The sequence below is a fragment of the Lepisma saccharinum genome, chromosome 25 (genome assembly GCF_977018435.1).
Source record: "Lepisma saccharinum chromosome 25, izLepSacc3.1, whole genome shotgun sequence".
Taxonomy (NCBI): Eukaryota; Metazoa; Arthropoda; class Insecta; order Zygentoma; family Lepismatidae; genus Lepisma; species Lepisma saccharinum.
In genome coordinates, this window is record NC_139253.1 from 9,026,958 (window position 1) to 9,041,395 (window position 14,438).

Sequence of the window (14,438 nt, forward strand, 5' to 3'; positions counted from 1 at the left end):
AAGTAATGCGGCTTAGTTAGTTTTTGGAATATATTGTGTAGATTTGTTTGTCTTGAAAGGCGGTATGTGAATTGATGGAAGCAGTTATATTTGTGGAGTGATTTGCAGTCACGAAATGGCATTAATTTGGAAAGAAAAGTAAAATAAAATTAATAAATAAATAGCATGCGTAACACAAGAAGAAACATCGCAATGTGATTCCGGACGTCAGGTATTGGATTGTGTACTAGAGTTTATTTTTCTTTGTTATTAGAATATAAATAGTATCCTGAGAGATATTTCATACAGAGCCAACAAACCACAAGTGTCGCCTGGAAGCGAGCAGACGGTAATCAACCAATGCAGAGATTTTGAACCGTAGGGACACAAGCTCTGACTGCACCATTTCCTCAAGGAGATTTTAGACCAAAGCGACATGCGACAAACAATACGGTGATTTCATACCAAAGCGACACGGGTCCTTCAGTCCAAGGCACCTTTCATACCAAAGAGACATGGGACACATGTCGCTTGGAAACGAGCCAATCAAGAGCAACATTTCACATCGTAGCGGCATGACGGGCAGCACAGGCCAGCATTCGGTTGGTGAAATCCTCAAGCGATAAGTGTCACGTGCCACTTGTCGCTGTGGTGCGCAATCTCCCTAATTGCATCATGCATGTGCGAACAACAAACCATGGCATCATGTTGCAAGCTATTGAGGAAATGGCCCAGTTTGAGCGACAAAGCAACACATGTGGCTTTGTGTCGCCTACATCTGTTGTTGTAAAGTTCAGTTTATCGTGTCGCCTAGATCTGTTCTTCACACAATTAGCAGCAAACGCTTGCTAATAGACTGATACCATGATAGGGACCATGTCCCTTGTCATTTAGTTGGGAACTTCCTCTGTGGTGCGTCACTTCAGTCTGAGCATCCTTCCTTTAACAAGTACCATGCAAATACGCCATATGAACGTGTTGTTTGCTGTTTGAACCCTCATGCGCAATGAATGCTATTTTACAGTCTGGAAGTGTCTGTGTCACTAGTCATATCAGTATGAACATCCCGTGTCGCTTGTCCCATTGGTCTGAAAGTTAGTATCCTTATACTCATGTCGATAGTACTAAGGAAGTTTTGTGGGTTTCCCCCCTTGTCATTTCATGCAATCATCACTATCATCATCACCGCGATTAGTTTAAAGAGGAAGAAAAGAGACAGTAAATATAAGAAATACAAATGCTTCAGTGTGTATATCTTTAAAAGAAATAATGATGATGATAATAATAATAATGAACCTAATTCATACACAAAAATTTAGTTACCAAGAGCATTCCACGCGTATTTTTTCTCCCGTATTATTAATGAAAGTATAATGATAACAGGACATGGTCAACTGTCTAGAATGTTCGTTAACATCTTCACGACCACTGTACCAAATATCATAGCAATTATCACATTCATAGAAATGCTTCATGTAAAAGAATCGGATGTTGCAGCAAAAACTCCATTTACTTCCATTATAAGCAGACGAATGCCATGCACCTGGGGGAAACCCTGGGGGGTAAAGGCGGTCAGGGGTGTGATGCTGATCACATCACCCCCACTCACGACCGGATCAAGAAAGTGTGGGGCATTACCCCCACACCCCCTATACGCCTTCATGGCGTGGTGCTATGCACAGGGGAACACTTTACCTTTTTTTTACCTTTACGAATGCCATGCAGCTGTACCGACACCAGCACCTCTAGCGGTACCATATTGGAACCAGCCAGAGAGCCCAGAACAGTGCAGTTTTCCACACTACGTTATTCAAGGTGCTGTAGTCTGGGTGTCGTAATAAATATTGGGTCAGAAATTAAAGCGAGTGTCTCTATCTTTACCTCTATATCCCGTTAATGCCAAATAGGCAGTTCAACAATATGTTGAGAAATGTTCTTAAATATGGAAATAATATGTAAAAATAACTAAAATATGTAAATAATATGTAAAAATAACTAAAATATGTAAATAATATGTAAAAATAACTAAAATATGTAAATAATATGTAAAAATAACTAAAATATGTAAAATATGAGCCAAAACCTAATATTTATAAAAATATGGAAAATAAAAACTGAATATTTTGAGTCTACATGCTATGATCTGCAAGATAATACAAAATATAACTGATTTTAGCTGTATACATAAATACGTATTTACATACAAATCCATTCCTTGGTGATTATCATCTTTAAAAAAAGAATGTAATAAATAATAAAAGCAAAGTCCCAATATAATAATCATAATACTGATGATGACGAACAGTCAAAATTGCATGAAGGATAAATATTTTCTTAGCTTCAATAAGGTGGAAGCTGTATTACTAAGAAAACTAAGAAACTGGTTGTCTGGTTGTCATTGATCCATCACACCAACATACCTTCCGTCTCCAAAGCTGATGCTCTTCTTTTCAAAAGGGAGGAGAAAGTCTTCTTCCAAGCTGATAGTGTGGGCACTTTCCTTTCCTCTACGAAATCAACACAAGAGGGCACTGTCACTACATTTTTACGCTCTGAAGCATCCTACAAAATAGAAATATGAATGAATGAGTTAAAATTTTTGGGTGTGTCTGTATGTATAGACATTGTGCATCCTTCAAAGTATAAGAGGAAAGATCCTCTACAACCCTTATAATTATTTGTAAGGGCCAGGGTCTACCTACGGACTGCCAGCCTCATTCCCACCTGTCAGAGTGGAAGATCATCCAACCACTTTCAGGGTCACGTGTTGTCAGCACGATGAATCCAGTCATTGTAGGTTTCCGTGACTGGGCTATGCTACTCGTTAGTAGCTTCCCAATTACCTCACGATGATGGGTAGCCACCGGTCCCATACACAGGCCGAAATCTCAGAAGAAAAGTTATTACGCTTCCCCAAGGAAACTCGAACCTGGACAGACTCCGTAGCCGGAGTCCAAAGTATGATGCTTTAGATCTCACAGACAAGGTGCGGGACTCTAAAAACCCTCACCTTCAGGTTAAAAAAGGGGTGAAAGGAGCAAGGTTGGGACCTCGACATGATATACACAATACATTAAAAACTTAAGGATACTAAAAACGTGCTCAGAAATAGTGTACAAGGTCAGTTCAAAAACTAAAAACATTTGCTAAGCAATATGAAGCAGAGTTAAAATGACCAAAATGAGGGATGGTATAAGGAATAACATGCACCAATGGTGGGTTTGTTAGTGTAAAGCTTGTCCCCAGTTACCTCATCCCAATTTTCTTGCCAAGTGACAAGAAGGAAACAATAAAAGAACATTCTGCAGGTCTCTGGCTGGCAGAAGGTGGAAAAGAGCATCACCATCTGCATCAGCAGACTTGGAAATTAGATTTCAATCAGAAGCAAATGCTGTGTGCAATTGGAAAGTTGCCCAACTCAAGTTGCACCATAGAACATAATAGCACATAAATAACACAGACACTGTCACAATGTTTACAGTAATGGTTGCAGTGTGTTCTAAATGGCCACCTTCTTCCTGGACGTTCACAACACTCCTAGGTTCACAAAAACAGGCAACCAATTATGCAATTCTTGGTTTTATGTTCGGATATATGTGTGTACTCATTCTTCAACTACTCTTGCACAAGAACAAGTTGCAAAGCAATGGTCAACAATGAACACACTGGGTGAGGAAAAACAACATACCACTTGTGACACTGTGTAATTATAACTCCTATAGAAAAAAATATATATAAGGTAGCCATATTCTACACAATGAAACTGGCATTTAAATATTCTACAGGGTGACTTCAATCACTCTACAATGCATGAATGCATCTGAATAAGTTTGCATCTAACTACAAAAAAGTGCATGGGTTATTCCACAAGAAGTGATTCAAATTTGAATTAACTGGTCAACTAACTATTTTCATTTTTTGTGCACGATTTCACTTACCTATAGTTTGAACTGATAAAATTTTACTTCTATTGACAGCCATTTTTTCATTATGGCATAATTAAATTTGTATTTGTAGACATACATACAATCACCAATAACTGAAACAGTAAAAACTAGACACATGCAACAAAAATCTCCTAATCAGTGTATTTTGGAGTACAATTCATGCTATTATAATAATTCCTGTAAATCTCTTCCTTAAGTACTATTTGAGTCAAAAATGCATGCCTTCTCTTGTTAAATGAATTACTACCGATGCTCTCTAAATGATGACTTCCGTAGAATTTGGGCACAATGTGTGTGTGACTGAAGTGTCTTTGTTCGCCCTTCCCCTCCACAAAAATGCAATTGGAATTGACAACCGGACTATCACCATTCGCTTCTTTGCCCACACATTTACAGAATCCTTCCTAGTGGACAGGAACAAAAAAAAGAGGGGGGAATTGTTCGTAAAAACTTTTCCTTTCTTCTTGTTTGCTTTAAAAATGGAAAAAATTGATTTGCCATACCAGATAACAACAGCACTTTTTCTTTAATGGAAATTTGATTTCATTCCTAAGGAAATATGAAAATATGATTGGATCTAGTTCGATTATTTTTAATCTGAAGTTTTTGCACGGACGCTATAACATTTGGTTATCAGAATGGAGCTGAAAATCCACAAGCTATGGGTAGATAGGGCAATATTTTACTCACCGACTGAAAAATATTCGTGTCAAATCAATTGTGGGTGAGGGAGGGGGGCGAAGTTGGGATAAATGATTCTTCTACGTGAGGCAGATAATGTTTTCTCTATGCATACTGCATAACTCATATGTTGTAAAGTGATGGGGCCAGGAAAAATGAATGAATAAACAAGAGGTGCGGCAATATTTTCTGAGAGCAGCCAAATTTAGTGCACATCTAAATGTGTATTTGGTCCCAAATAACAAGGGGGCTGCCCAAGCATGGTGCTGATCACATCACCTTGAAATTGGTAAAATCAAGGAATATGTGGGGTAAAAGCAGCCAGTGCATGGTGCTGATCACATCATCTCCCACATCCGCCTATATATATATATATATGCACGTCACGGCATGGTGCAAAGTGCATACAGCATTGTTTTGAATGTTGCCTGGGAAGCTTGTTTTGCTTTGACGATTAGGAAACACCAGCACCAGATACAAAGCGAGGAGTTTTTTTTTTAAAAAAAGACAACCTATTTTCTTCCTTCTCGTTCTTCCATCTGATAAACACCTTGAACAAATGCAGGAAGGAAATACACATGATGCTAAGAATGATATAATCACCGCTTATTATCAGAACGATTCACGTGCTGAAAATAAATCACGTAATATTAAATGATGTCTGAAAAAAAAAAAAAAAAAAGGAAAGGAACCACGTTATTTAAGGGGAAACTATTGATGGAAGGGGTGTTTGTCCTCTGCAAGACTTCTAAATCCAATAATAAATCGTTGATTAACATGGATGTAAATAACAACCAGTGGCGTGCCCAAAGGACCCCCTCCCTCTGGCCAGTATTTCTAAAAAAAAAAAAAAAGAACGTCAAAGGCAGGAAAAGATGGCAAAGTGAGGACTGACTACTATAAAAAGTATACGAAACCCCTATGTCTATGCGTAAGTTTGACAACGCTTGTTTTGTTCACTTCATGCTGTTGGGCTGATCGGGACTGGATACATATGCAGCTCAAAGTGGAATCTGAGTCATTCTGCACGTTTTCAGGACACTTTGATTACAGTATATAAATATGCTTGGCACCCAGCTTAAATGATCACCCCCCCCCCCCCTTTTCAATTACAAGGGACTTTTAAAAATAGCAACTAATTACCAATTTACAGAGTAAACAGAGATCTCACACAATCAGATGCATAAACTGAACCCAATAGGTGGCAGTTAGAAGCAGTCATCCACCGTCCCTACCCTCGAAAGTGGGTCCCCTTAATCTGCCATTGACTTTTACAGTCAGTCTTGCTTTTTTCCCTTAGAAATTCATTATCATACTTCTTTCCCATTGTTAAATAATTTTTGATACAATATACCCCTAAAAAGTCGATTGTGTAGTCCTTTTTTACAGACACTTGAGTTTCACCCCTCCCTTATGCTTTCCTGCATTTTAAGTTTTTTATTTCCAGGCCTCTGGGAAACGTAAAATCGGGGTTTGACTGTATACTGAAGGTCCACACAAAATAGCAACATGGCTGTCACTTCTAAAACCAATGTGATAAAAATAAAATATTATCAGATTTGAACTACCAGACATATAAGTGACATTAAATACAATAATCTACAAATGAAAATTTCTTTGAAAAACTCTACTTGTGTGTGTGAATCAGTTTTAACATAAATTATGTTGCAGTGCATACGTTTGTGTACATTTATGACTTAAAAAAAAGAAAATACAACATGCTTACTTTCTTCTTTTGTATGCTCATATCCTTCACTTTACTTTCTTTGGCTAATTCTGTAGGCAAAGAGCTCTTCTTCTTAACAAATTGTATCTTAATTTTTTCCCTTGACGTTTCAGGGGAAGGTTTCTTTGCTAATTTGCTAGCTGTTTTCAGAGACAATTTGCTTGAAGATCTGTCAGATGAGCTCCTGTTATCCAAATCCCTGTTACTTCTCAGTGCAACTTCACTTGAATCGGCTGAGTTGAATCTACGTGATGACTTCTGGGTACTGGACAATGAGGATGTGTCCCTACTTGCTGGTTTCTGAAATTCCACTGGGGAGTTTTTTGTTTCTCTCCTGCTCCTGGAGGATTCATATTTCGTTGGTGATTGCCGCCTTACTGGAGAAGTTCTCCTGGGTGCAGATCTTGGAGAAACTTGTCTTGATGCGGAAGCTCTCCTTGGTGGAGATCTTCTTGATGGAGAAGATCTCCTTGGTGGTGATCTTCTTGATGGAGAAGATCTCCTTGGTGAAGATCTTCTTGTTGGAGAAGATCTCCTTGATGGAGAAGATCTTCTTGATGGAGAAGATCTTCTTGATGGAGAAGATCTTCTTGTCGGAGATCTTCTTGATGGAGAAGACCTCCTTGATGGAGAAGACCTCCTTGATGGAGAAGATCTCCTTGATGGAGAAGATCTCCTTGGTGGAGAATGTCTTCTTGATGGAGAATGTCTTCTTGATGGAGAAGATCTTCTTGATGGAGAAGATCTTCTTATTGGAGATCTCCTAGGTGGAGATCTTCTTGGCGAAGGCCATCTTACAGGAGATGATCTTTTTGGCGATCTTGCAGTAGGGGATATTCTTCTTGTCGATCCTTGCGGTGAAGATTTTCTTTGTGGTGACTGTCTTCTTGTAGGGGATTTTCTCCTTTCTGGTCTTTTCGGTGAAACTCTTATTGGGGATAGCCTACATGTTTTGTGCACCGGTGGCGATCTACTTGGTGATGTACCTGCTCTGTATGGAACTGCACTCCATGACACTTCTCCAGGAGATGAAACTACCCTGCTTGGTGGAGATGCTTTTCTTGCTAAATACACTCTTTCAGGTGAATACTTGTTGGACATCGGTGTTCTCGAAGAAAATGACTTTTCTTGAGGAATTGTCTTTGATGTCGTGTTCAAGCTTCTTGAACTCACATTATCTGATCGTGAAGATTCGTGGTAATTCCTGTGGTAATCAATTGAAGTATTTTCCTCATATGATATTTTTGGGGCAACTTCCAAACAACGCTCTTCATGATGGTCTTCTGAAGGAAACGCATCCTGAAAATACATGTTGAAGAGAAAGTAATTAGCAACAATAGGGTGAAATCTTCTGCTGAATGAACCATTTTATAAGCATGTTTATAAACTGTAATAACCTCACTCTTTACCACAATTTTATCAATACACATGGAGGCTTATTACCTTGTCAACACTGACAATTCTCACAAGACAGACACCCTTCAGAACTTGCACAAATTGGGTGCAAAGGAAATGATAAAAATCTGCCGAATCAAATTTTCCTGGCATTTTCAGGTTTTCAGATACATTTCCACGCCACTCTGTAATGCTCTTCTAATTAGTAAATAACTATTAAATCATCATGATCGCTTCTAATGAATGAAATTTAGGAAAAGTTCTGAAAAATAAATAAAGGAAAATAAACTTATTTTGTAAAAAATATGCCCAACGAAGAAGAACCAGCAGCACATGATTCAAAGATTCTTGATGATTATTATCAGTGCTCGAAAAATCTTCTTCGGAGCTAGGCGCCAGATCTGAAAATCAGGCACCAGGAAACCACCTACTAGCAATTGTGCATACTATAAGAAGTGGCGAAGTGGTTAGCATATCGCAATACGACACCAGGGGTCCCGGGTTCGAATTCTGGCCTGGCCATGGATGTTTGTGAGTGTTCATTCATCAATTTCATCATATCATCACTCATCCCCATCTTGCGAAAAGTGGCAAAAAAAGCGAAGTAAAATAAAGCAAATAAATCAAAAATCAATCAATCTATAAGAAGCTGAGCATCACCATATTCAAAACATCGCTAAATCATGTGAGAAAGTGGGAAATGGAGGGGGGGGGGGGGAACAAAGAGTAAGAAATTGTTACTGATTCTATGGAATGTTCACAACATTGATAACTTTCGCTGTACTCCAATTTGAACATAGAATTTTCAAAATTTCGTACATGCAATATTACAACAAGGGATCACAGTCACCAGGCTGAAATTTTTAGTCGCCCTGGCGACCGGGATTTTTCGAGCCCTGATTATTATTATTACATACTAGGGATTTGCCAATATGAAATTTTGGCCGATACCAATAAAGTATCGACAAAAAATTTAACGATACTGATAACCGATATTCTACTGATCCAATACAAAATTCAAATGGTTCATTGACCTCTTTAATAAATGTATGTTGGCAGACGAACCAAGCTCTTGCAATGCAAAAGAAGCTCCATAGTTAGACATTTACTTAAAAAATAAAGTACAGAATGGAGATAATATGTTTATTTCCATAAAAAATTATAACAAAATGGCTCAATGAAAATTGCCATTTTTCACAATTGTAAGTCCATATTTCATTCCAAATACCGCATGGTCTTTCCCTGAGACAACCAATCCAACCTCAACCCTCTGTGATAAGTGGTTTCCCTTCTGTCTATTTTTGTACATTACTGCATATTTGATAAGCAAGGGCCTGAAAATGCAGCATCCGCCAAAGCTTAAGGCAAAACAAGTGAAATGTATTTTTATTCTCCATTCCTGACAAGTTACAAAATATCCCTTTGCATCAACACAGTTTCTTCCACTGAAATATTTTCAGGAAAATACTGAACGTAATCTACTCCATAATTTAATTTGTATTTCTTTATTTCTAACCTATTGTAACACGTAGGCCACAAAGTAGCCTATGTGCAGAATTATTTCACAGTAAAAATATGAAACCATTATGTCGAGTTGCACGGGATGCTATGGATGCAAAGTATTTCAGACTGCGTAAGAAACAACAAGAGCATATTCACAGCATATACAACAAAAACATTTATCATGCCCTGAAATTTCACTCATATTTACAAGTATTTCCCAGACTGTCGACAGTTTTCTAGTCAGTGACTACCCAAGAAAGCTTTTCCAGGAAAGTATGTCCAGAAGGGCTTGTAAGATTTGATTTGTTCTATTATACCCACTTCTAAAACAGTAAAATTCGAGATAATTTGTTTACAAATCCAATGATCTATAGATTACTGCACACTCTATTATAGAGTGAGCGCCATGATGACCAGTGGGTAGGGCATATGATTGCCATGTGAGAGATCCAGGTTTGATTCCTAGGGTGAGTGATTTATCCCTGCATGAAGTGGCCCTGGGATTGACCCAGAATTTAATAAATGGGTACCTAGGCATAACCTGTGGGTAAAGGTGAATGGAGCATGATACTTATCACATCACCTACAGAAATTTGCCGATACTGAGAACATGTGGGGCCCTCCCTACCTCCTCCTATATGCTATCATGGCATGGTGCAATGACCACTACCTCACCTACCATTACTATGTATTCAAGTCTCTTATTGAAGTCATGAATATAAATACATAAAATTCATTTCCTTTTATTTATTTGCCATCTCCAACTACAGAGGCATTAATATAAATAATATAAATATGAATATAAGTAAAATTACATAGCATGCATACATATTACATAGAAATAACTATAACATATGTAAGTATGTATGTATATTTACATAATGTAGAGTAATGTTATTGTTTTGCTTTATTTTACTTCGCGTTTTGTGCAACTTTTGGATAATTTGCGAAGATGGCAATGAGTGATGAAACTGATGAATGGACACTCACAAACATCCATGCCCAGGCCAGGATTTGAACCCGGGACCCTTGGCGTCGTAGCGCAGTGCTAACCACTCTGCCACGGTGGCCGGCAATGTAGAGTAATGACATGCTTGTATAAAGTATATATAAATTACCCATAAATTCCACAACCAACATTATTATTACAGAATATAATCTAAAACCACATATTTCATGAATGCATATGTAGATTAGATTTGCCTGGATTAAATATAACCATAATAGGATAGAAACAGTAATGAAGTAAATTCATACACATAAATGTGCATATCCACATACATATATTTACATTTATACACACACACACACATATATATGGATATAGGTATACATATTCAACAATAAAATAATATAAGGTAAAGTTCCCCGCGTAAAGAAATAATCAATGATTTATGAAGGTGTCACTGTTATGTGTTACTTTTATAGCATTTTTATATTTAAACGTTGAGATTAAAATTAATATTTGGAATTATGGACGTTATTCTAATGGTGTTCGTTTGTACTTTTCAGTTTCAGGGATATTATATAGCAATAAATGTTATTAATATATAAATAATAACTCACAAAACCTGTTTTTTAAAATTAATTTTTAATATGTAGATTCGATTTCTAATGCAAAGCCGTAAGAAGTATCCTGCTTTTTCCTGACACATTGCCATTTTTTACTATAATCAATGGAAAATATCACAAGTGCAAATACTTACAGAAGAAATGACAGGAGGCGGTGGAGCTTCGGGAGGAGCGTGAGATGCTTGCTGCTTTCCGTGCTCTGAACTGGATTTTGCAGACTGAAGGTAGAAAGGCAGATCTCCAATGAATGGTTCTTTTGTGGCTGGAATTTTTGAACTCAAACTAAGTGGTGATGGTGGTATCACCTTCTGGAAGTGCAAAACATGAAATCTCAGAATTCACATAGTCTGAAATGCAATACTAACGAGTAACACTATTAATCCCTGTTTCTATTTTAGAAAAACATAAAGATGTTGGCCAAGGCAGTATTTATTACACACTAAAATACTAAAACTAAACTACAAGCGAAACCTAACCTGATTTTTATTTTAGTTCTTGGTCTAAAGAAGAGCCTGATATATTGTTGAAATGTTATATGTAAAGTGTTTTAGTGTATAATAAATACTGCTTTAGCCAACATTGTGTTTTTCTAATACTAACTAGAATACCTTACTTGTAAGTTTGGTACTGTTTCAAATCAACAATAGCAATTTGTAAAGACACATCTCTCCCAGTACAGTGATTAACCCTCCTCCTTTTGTGATCAAAATGTTCAGATTAAAAGCACAATCGTGGACATTACAGAAGTCACTGCAGATCCAGCCCTGATAAACATAAAAGCAGGGAAGTAATATACATGTGTAATACCCCTATGCCTCGAAAAAATTACTGAAATCCTCCCCCACCTGCACATATTTTTCAAATAGTACACTAGATATATGTAAAGTCATGAATACCTCTGGCTTGTAACAACATCACCGACTCCTAATGGGATCATTACAACCCACAAATGATCATGACACATTTGGAATACACATCCTACCAATGCAATATCCAAAACCTTTGTATTCCATGACTTGACATTCAGCACTGCTTTCCATTTCAGTCATACTGACTCCACACTTTGCACTTTGCTGTTCACATGACCATTACTGCATCTTGATGCAATCACTGGAATGTCCTCTTTTTAGTTCTGTGCAAATACCACTGCACTTACATGGCGGTTCAGTAAGCAAAGCACAAGGGATAATTTCAAAACATACAGTTTTGAATATACGGTCATCTGAAGTTATTTCCTCAACACTTATTTAAGTACAAAGAAGATATTCTAAGGATTACAACAAGGACATTACCTGCACCACCATGCAAGCAGTGAAACTTGAAGTCAGCTGTCGTTCATTACGAAATGGATAGAAGAGGACACACTTGCACATTTTATCACTTTTGAATAATCAATACCATATGCTTATGAAAAAACACTACCACCTTCTATTCATTGTTATTACTAAATAATGAAGAGTTTGATTTCTTACAACATTTTCAGAGTTCCATGTATCTAATATTAAAATTTTAAAAAAGTGGAACATTTCTTTTAAATTTTAATAAAAAATACTGAATTTGTCTTTAGGTTTTTATTTTACTTTATGACAGTAATATTAATGTTTCATTCCCAATGTTAATAAATCTCGCAGGATTCCCAGCATCTGAGGAATGGGTTTCTGATTTCTTTTCTGTCCCCAATGAATGTAAACTTCATTCCTGAATCAACCTTTCTGTCAACAGTTTTTCGACTCATGTCTCGGTTACTGGCAGAATATTTTGCAACACAGAGATGAATAGAAACCTACCTTAGGGATGCTCCTTGCACTAAACGACACAGAGAATGAATGACTTTCTCTGGCGTCATTTTCTTCAGCCTTATTAACAGGTGTATGGAAATCAGGTACTGAGGCATCAATCCGTTGTATTTTGAGTGGAGAAGGACTTGGTACCACTGGATGGACAGGCGTTCCAAAATAAAATGTTTCCTGCGACTGCTCATCTGAATTGTCTTCATTTTCCAGGACATCGTCCCAAGTATCCAACTCATCTGAATCCATCACTCTGAAGATGAAACATTAAACAATCAGTATTACCAGGGCTCGAAAAATCCCGGTCCCCATGGCAACTAAAAATTTCAGCCTGGCTACTGTGATCTTTTGCTGCAATACGTACGAAACTTTGATGATTCTAAGTTCAAATTGCAGTACAGCGTAAGTTATCAATTTTTTTTTATCAACGTTGTGAACATTCCATAGAGTCAGTGACAATTTCTTACCCTTTGTTCCCCATTTCCTGCTTTCTCAAAAAATTTAGCGATGTTTTGAATACAGTGATGCTCAGCAACTTATATAGAGTATAAAGAAGCACGTATCGCTTGGAAGCCAACACTCAGTAATCAATGCAACCTTTCGAACCGAAGAGACATGGCAAGATGCACGTGTCGCATGTCGCTTACGTGCCTCTCGGACTGTGCCGTTTTCTCAACACTGCGCATCATGTTGCTTCAGTTTGTTGTTTGCGCATGTGCAGCAAATGCTTCATTCCAACGAGCTGTATTTATACTCTAGAAGAGAGCTCAACAGGCATTATGTTTGATCCTCTAATTTGTTGATATAATAAAGTATCGATATGTACAATATTTTAAGATTTAAACACAACGTTCATTTCGCTTTATCAAGTTTTTTGATGCAGTTATCTATCGGCTGTAATTTGCCTTCAACATCGTGAAAAGAGGCCGCGTTTTGGCTATTTACCTGACTGCTTTTATTTGAAAAAGTCAGCTTATGGAGGCACTTTAGTCCAAACTATATTAGTCAACATGGTAAAGTACTCTAGTGCATTGGTTTTCAACCACCAAATGTTCTGCTGAAACTGGTTGACAACTATCATAATCCCAATATCATATTTGAGTTGTGAGTTTTCTTTTTTTAAGTCCATTGTTTGAACAAATAGACTAATCACAACTGGATCTGCCTGGTGCCTCTCCGGTTATCGAACCTGGGATCACTTAATTACAAGGAGATGACGTTACCACTTTGTCTTCCATATTTTTACATTTGTCAACAATCCTACACATGTAATCAAACTATTATTACTCTTTATGATTATGCTAGAATTTATTTATCAATATTTAATTTCATAGGTACAGGTTAATTCATGCATAAAATCTTCAATACTGTACAGATTAACGAGTGACTTAAGGGCAGTGACTTAAAAATAATACCGTGACATGGTTTCAAGAAGTTTGAGAACCATTTCTCTAGTGTTTAGGTATTCACTTTATTCAGGCTGAAAAGTTAGCGTATACAGTTTCATTTCAGTGCATATTATTTCTCAGTTTTCTCGTGCACAACATGTCTCTCCCAAGTTTCAATAACTTGCACAAATTTTACAATGCAGTTTACATGTAACAATGTCTCTTGTTACGTTATTTTCGGGTGACTAATAAACTGATTAATGCAATTATATCGATACCATCATGCAAACTGAGCAAAGAAACCAAGTGTCGCTTGCCGCGTGCATCTTGTCTCTTCGGTGTGAAACACTCATGTTGCGTGTTTCTTCGGTGTGAATTCTCTCTTAGACAAACTCATTTCCGTAAGTCGTTTCAGTAAAACTTTGATATTGTCCCAACGGATTTCTTCATATTTACA

General features: G+C 37.3%; 1 protein-coding gene across 4 annotated transcripts in view; it reads right to left on the bottom strand.

The window, feature by feature from the left end:
• Positions 1 to 14,438, bottom strand: part of LOC145978860 (uncharacterized) — a 57,234-nt gene that overhangs the window by 40,193 nt on the left and 2,603 nt on the right. For all 4 annotated transcript variants that reach the window (XM_083111748.1, XM_083111747.1, XM_083111745.1 and 1 more), the window contains exons 2-5: positions 12,591 to 12,846; positions 10,938 to 11,111; positions 6,334 to 7,632; positions 2,400 to 2,541 (exon numbers count right to left, since the gene is read on the bottom strand). In XM_083111748.1, coding sequence (XP_082967874.1) covers positions 2,400 to 2,541; positions 6,334 to 7,632; positions 10,938 to 11,111; positions 12,591 to 12,842 — 1,867 coding nt within the window. In that variant the 5' untranslated portion in view covers positions 12,843 to 12,846. The remainder of the gene's footprint in view (positions 1 to 2,399; positions 2,542 to 6,333; positions 7,633 to 10,937; positions 11,112 to 12,590; positions 12,847 to 14,438) is intronic.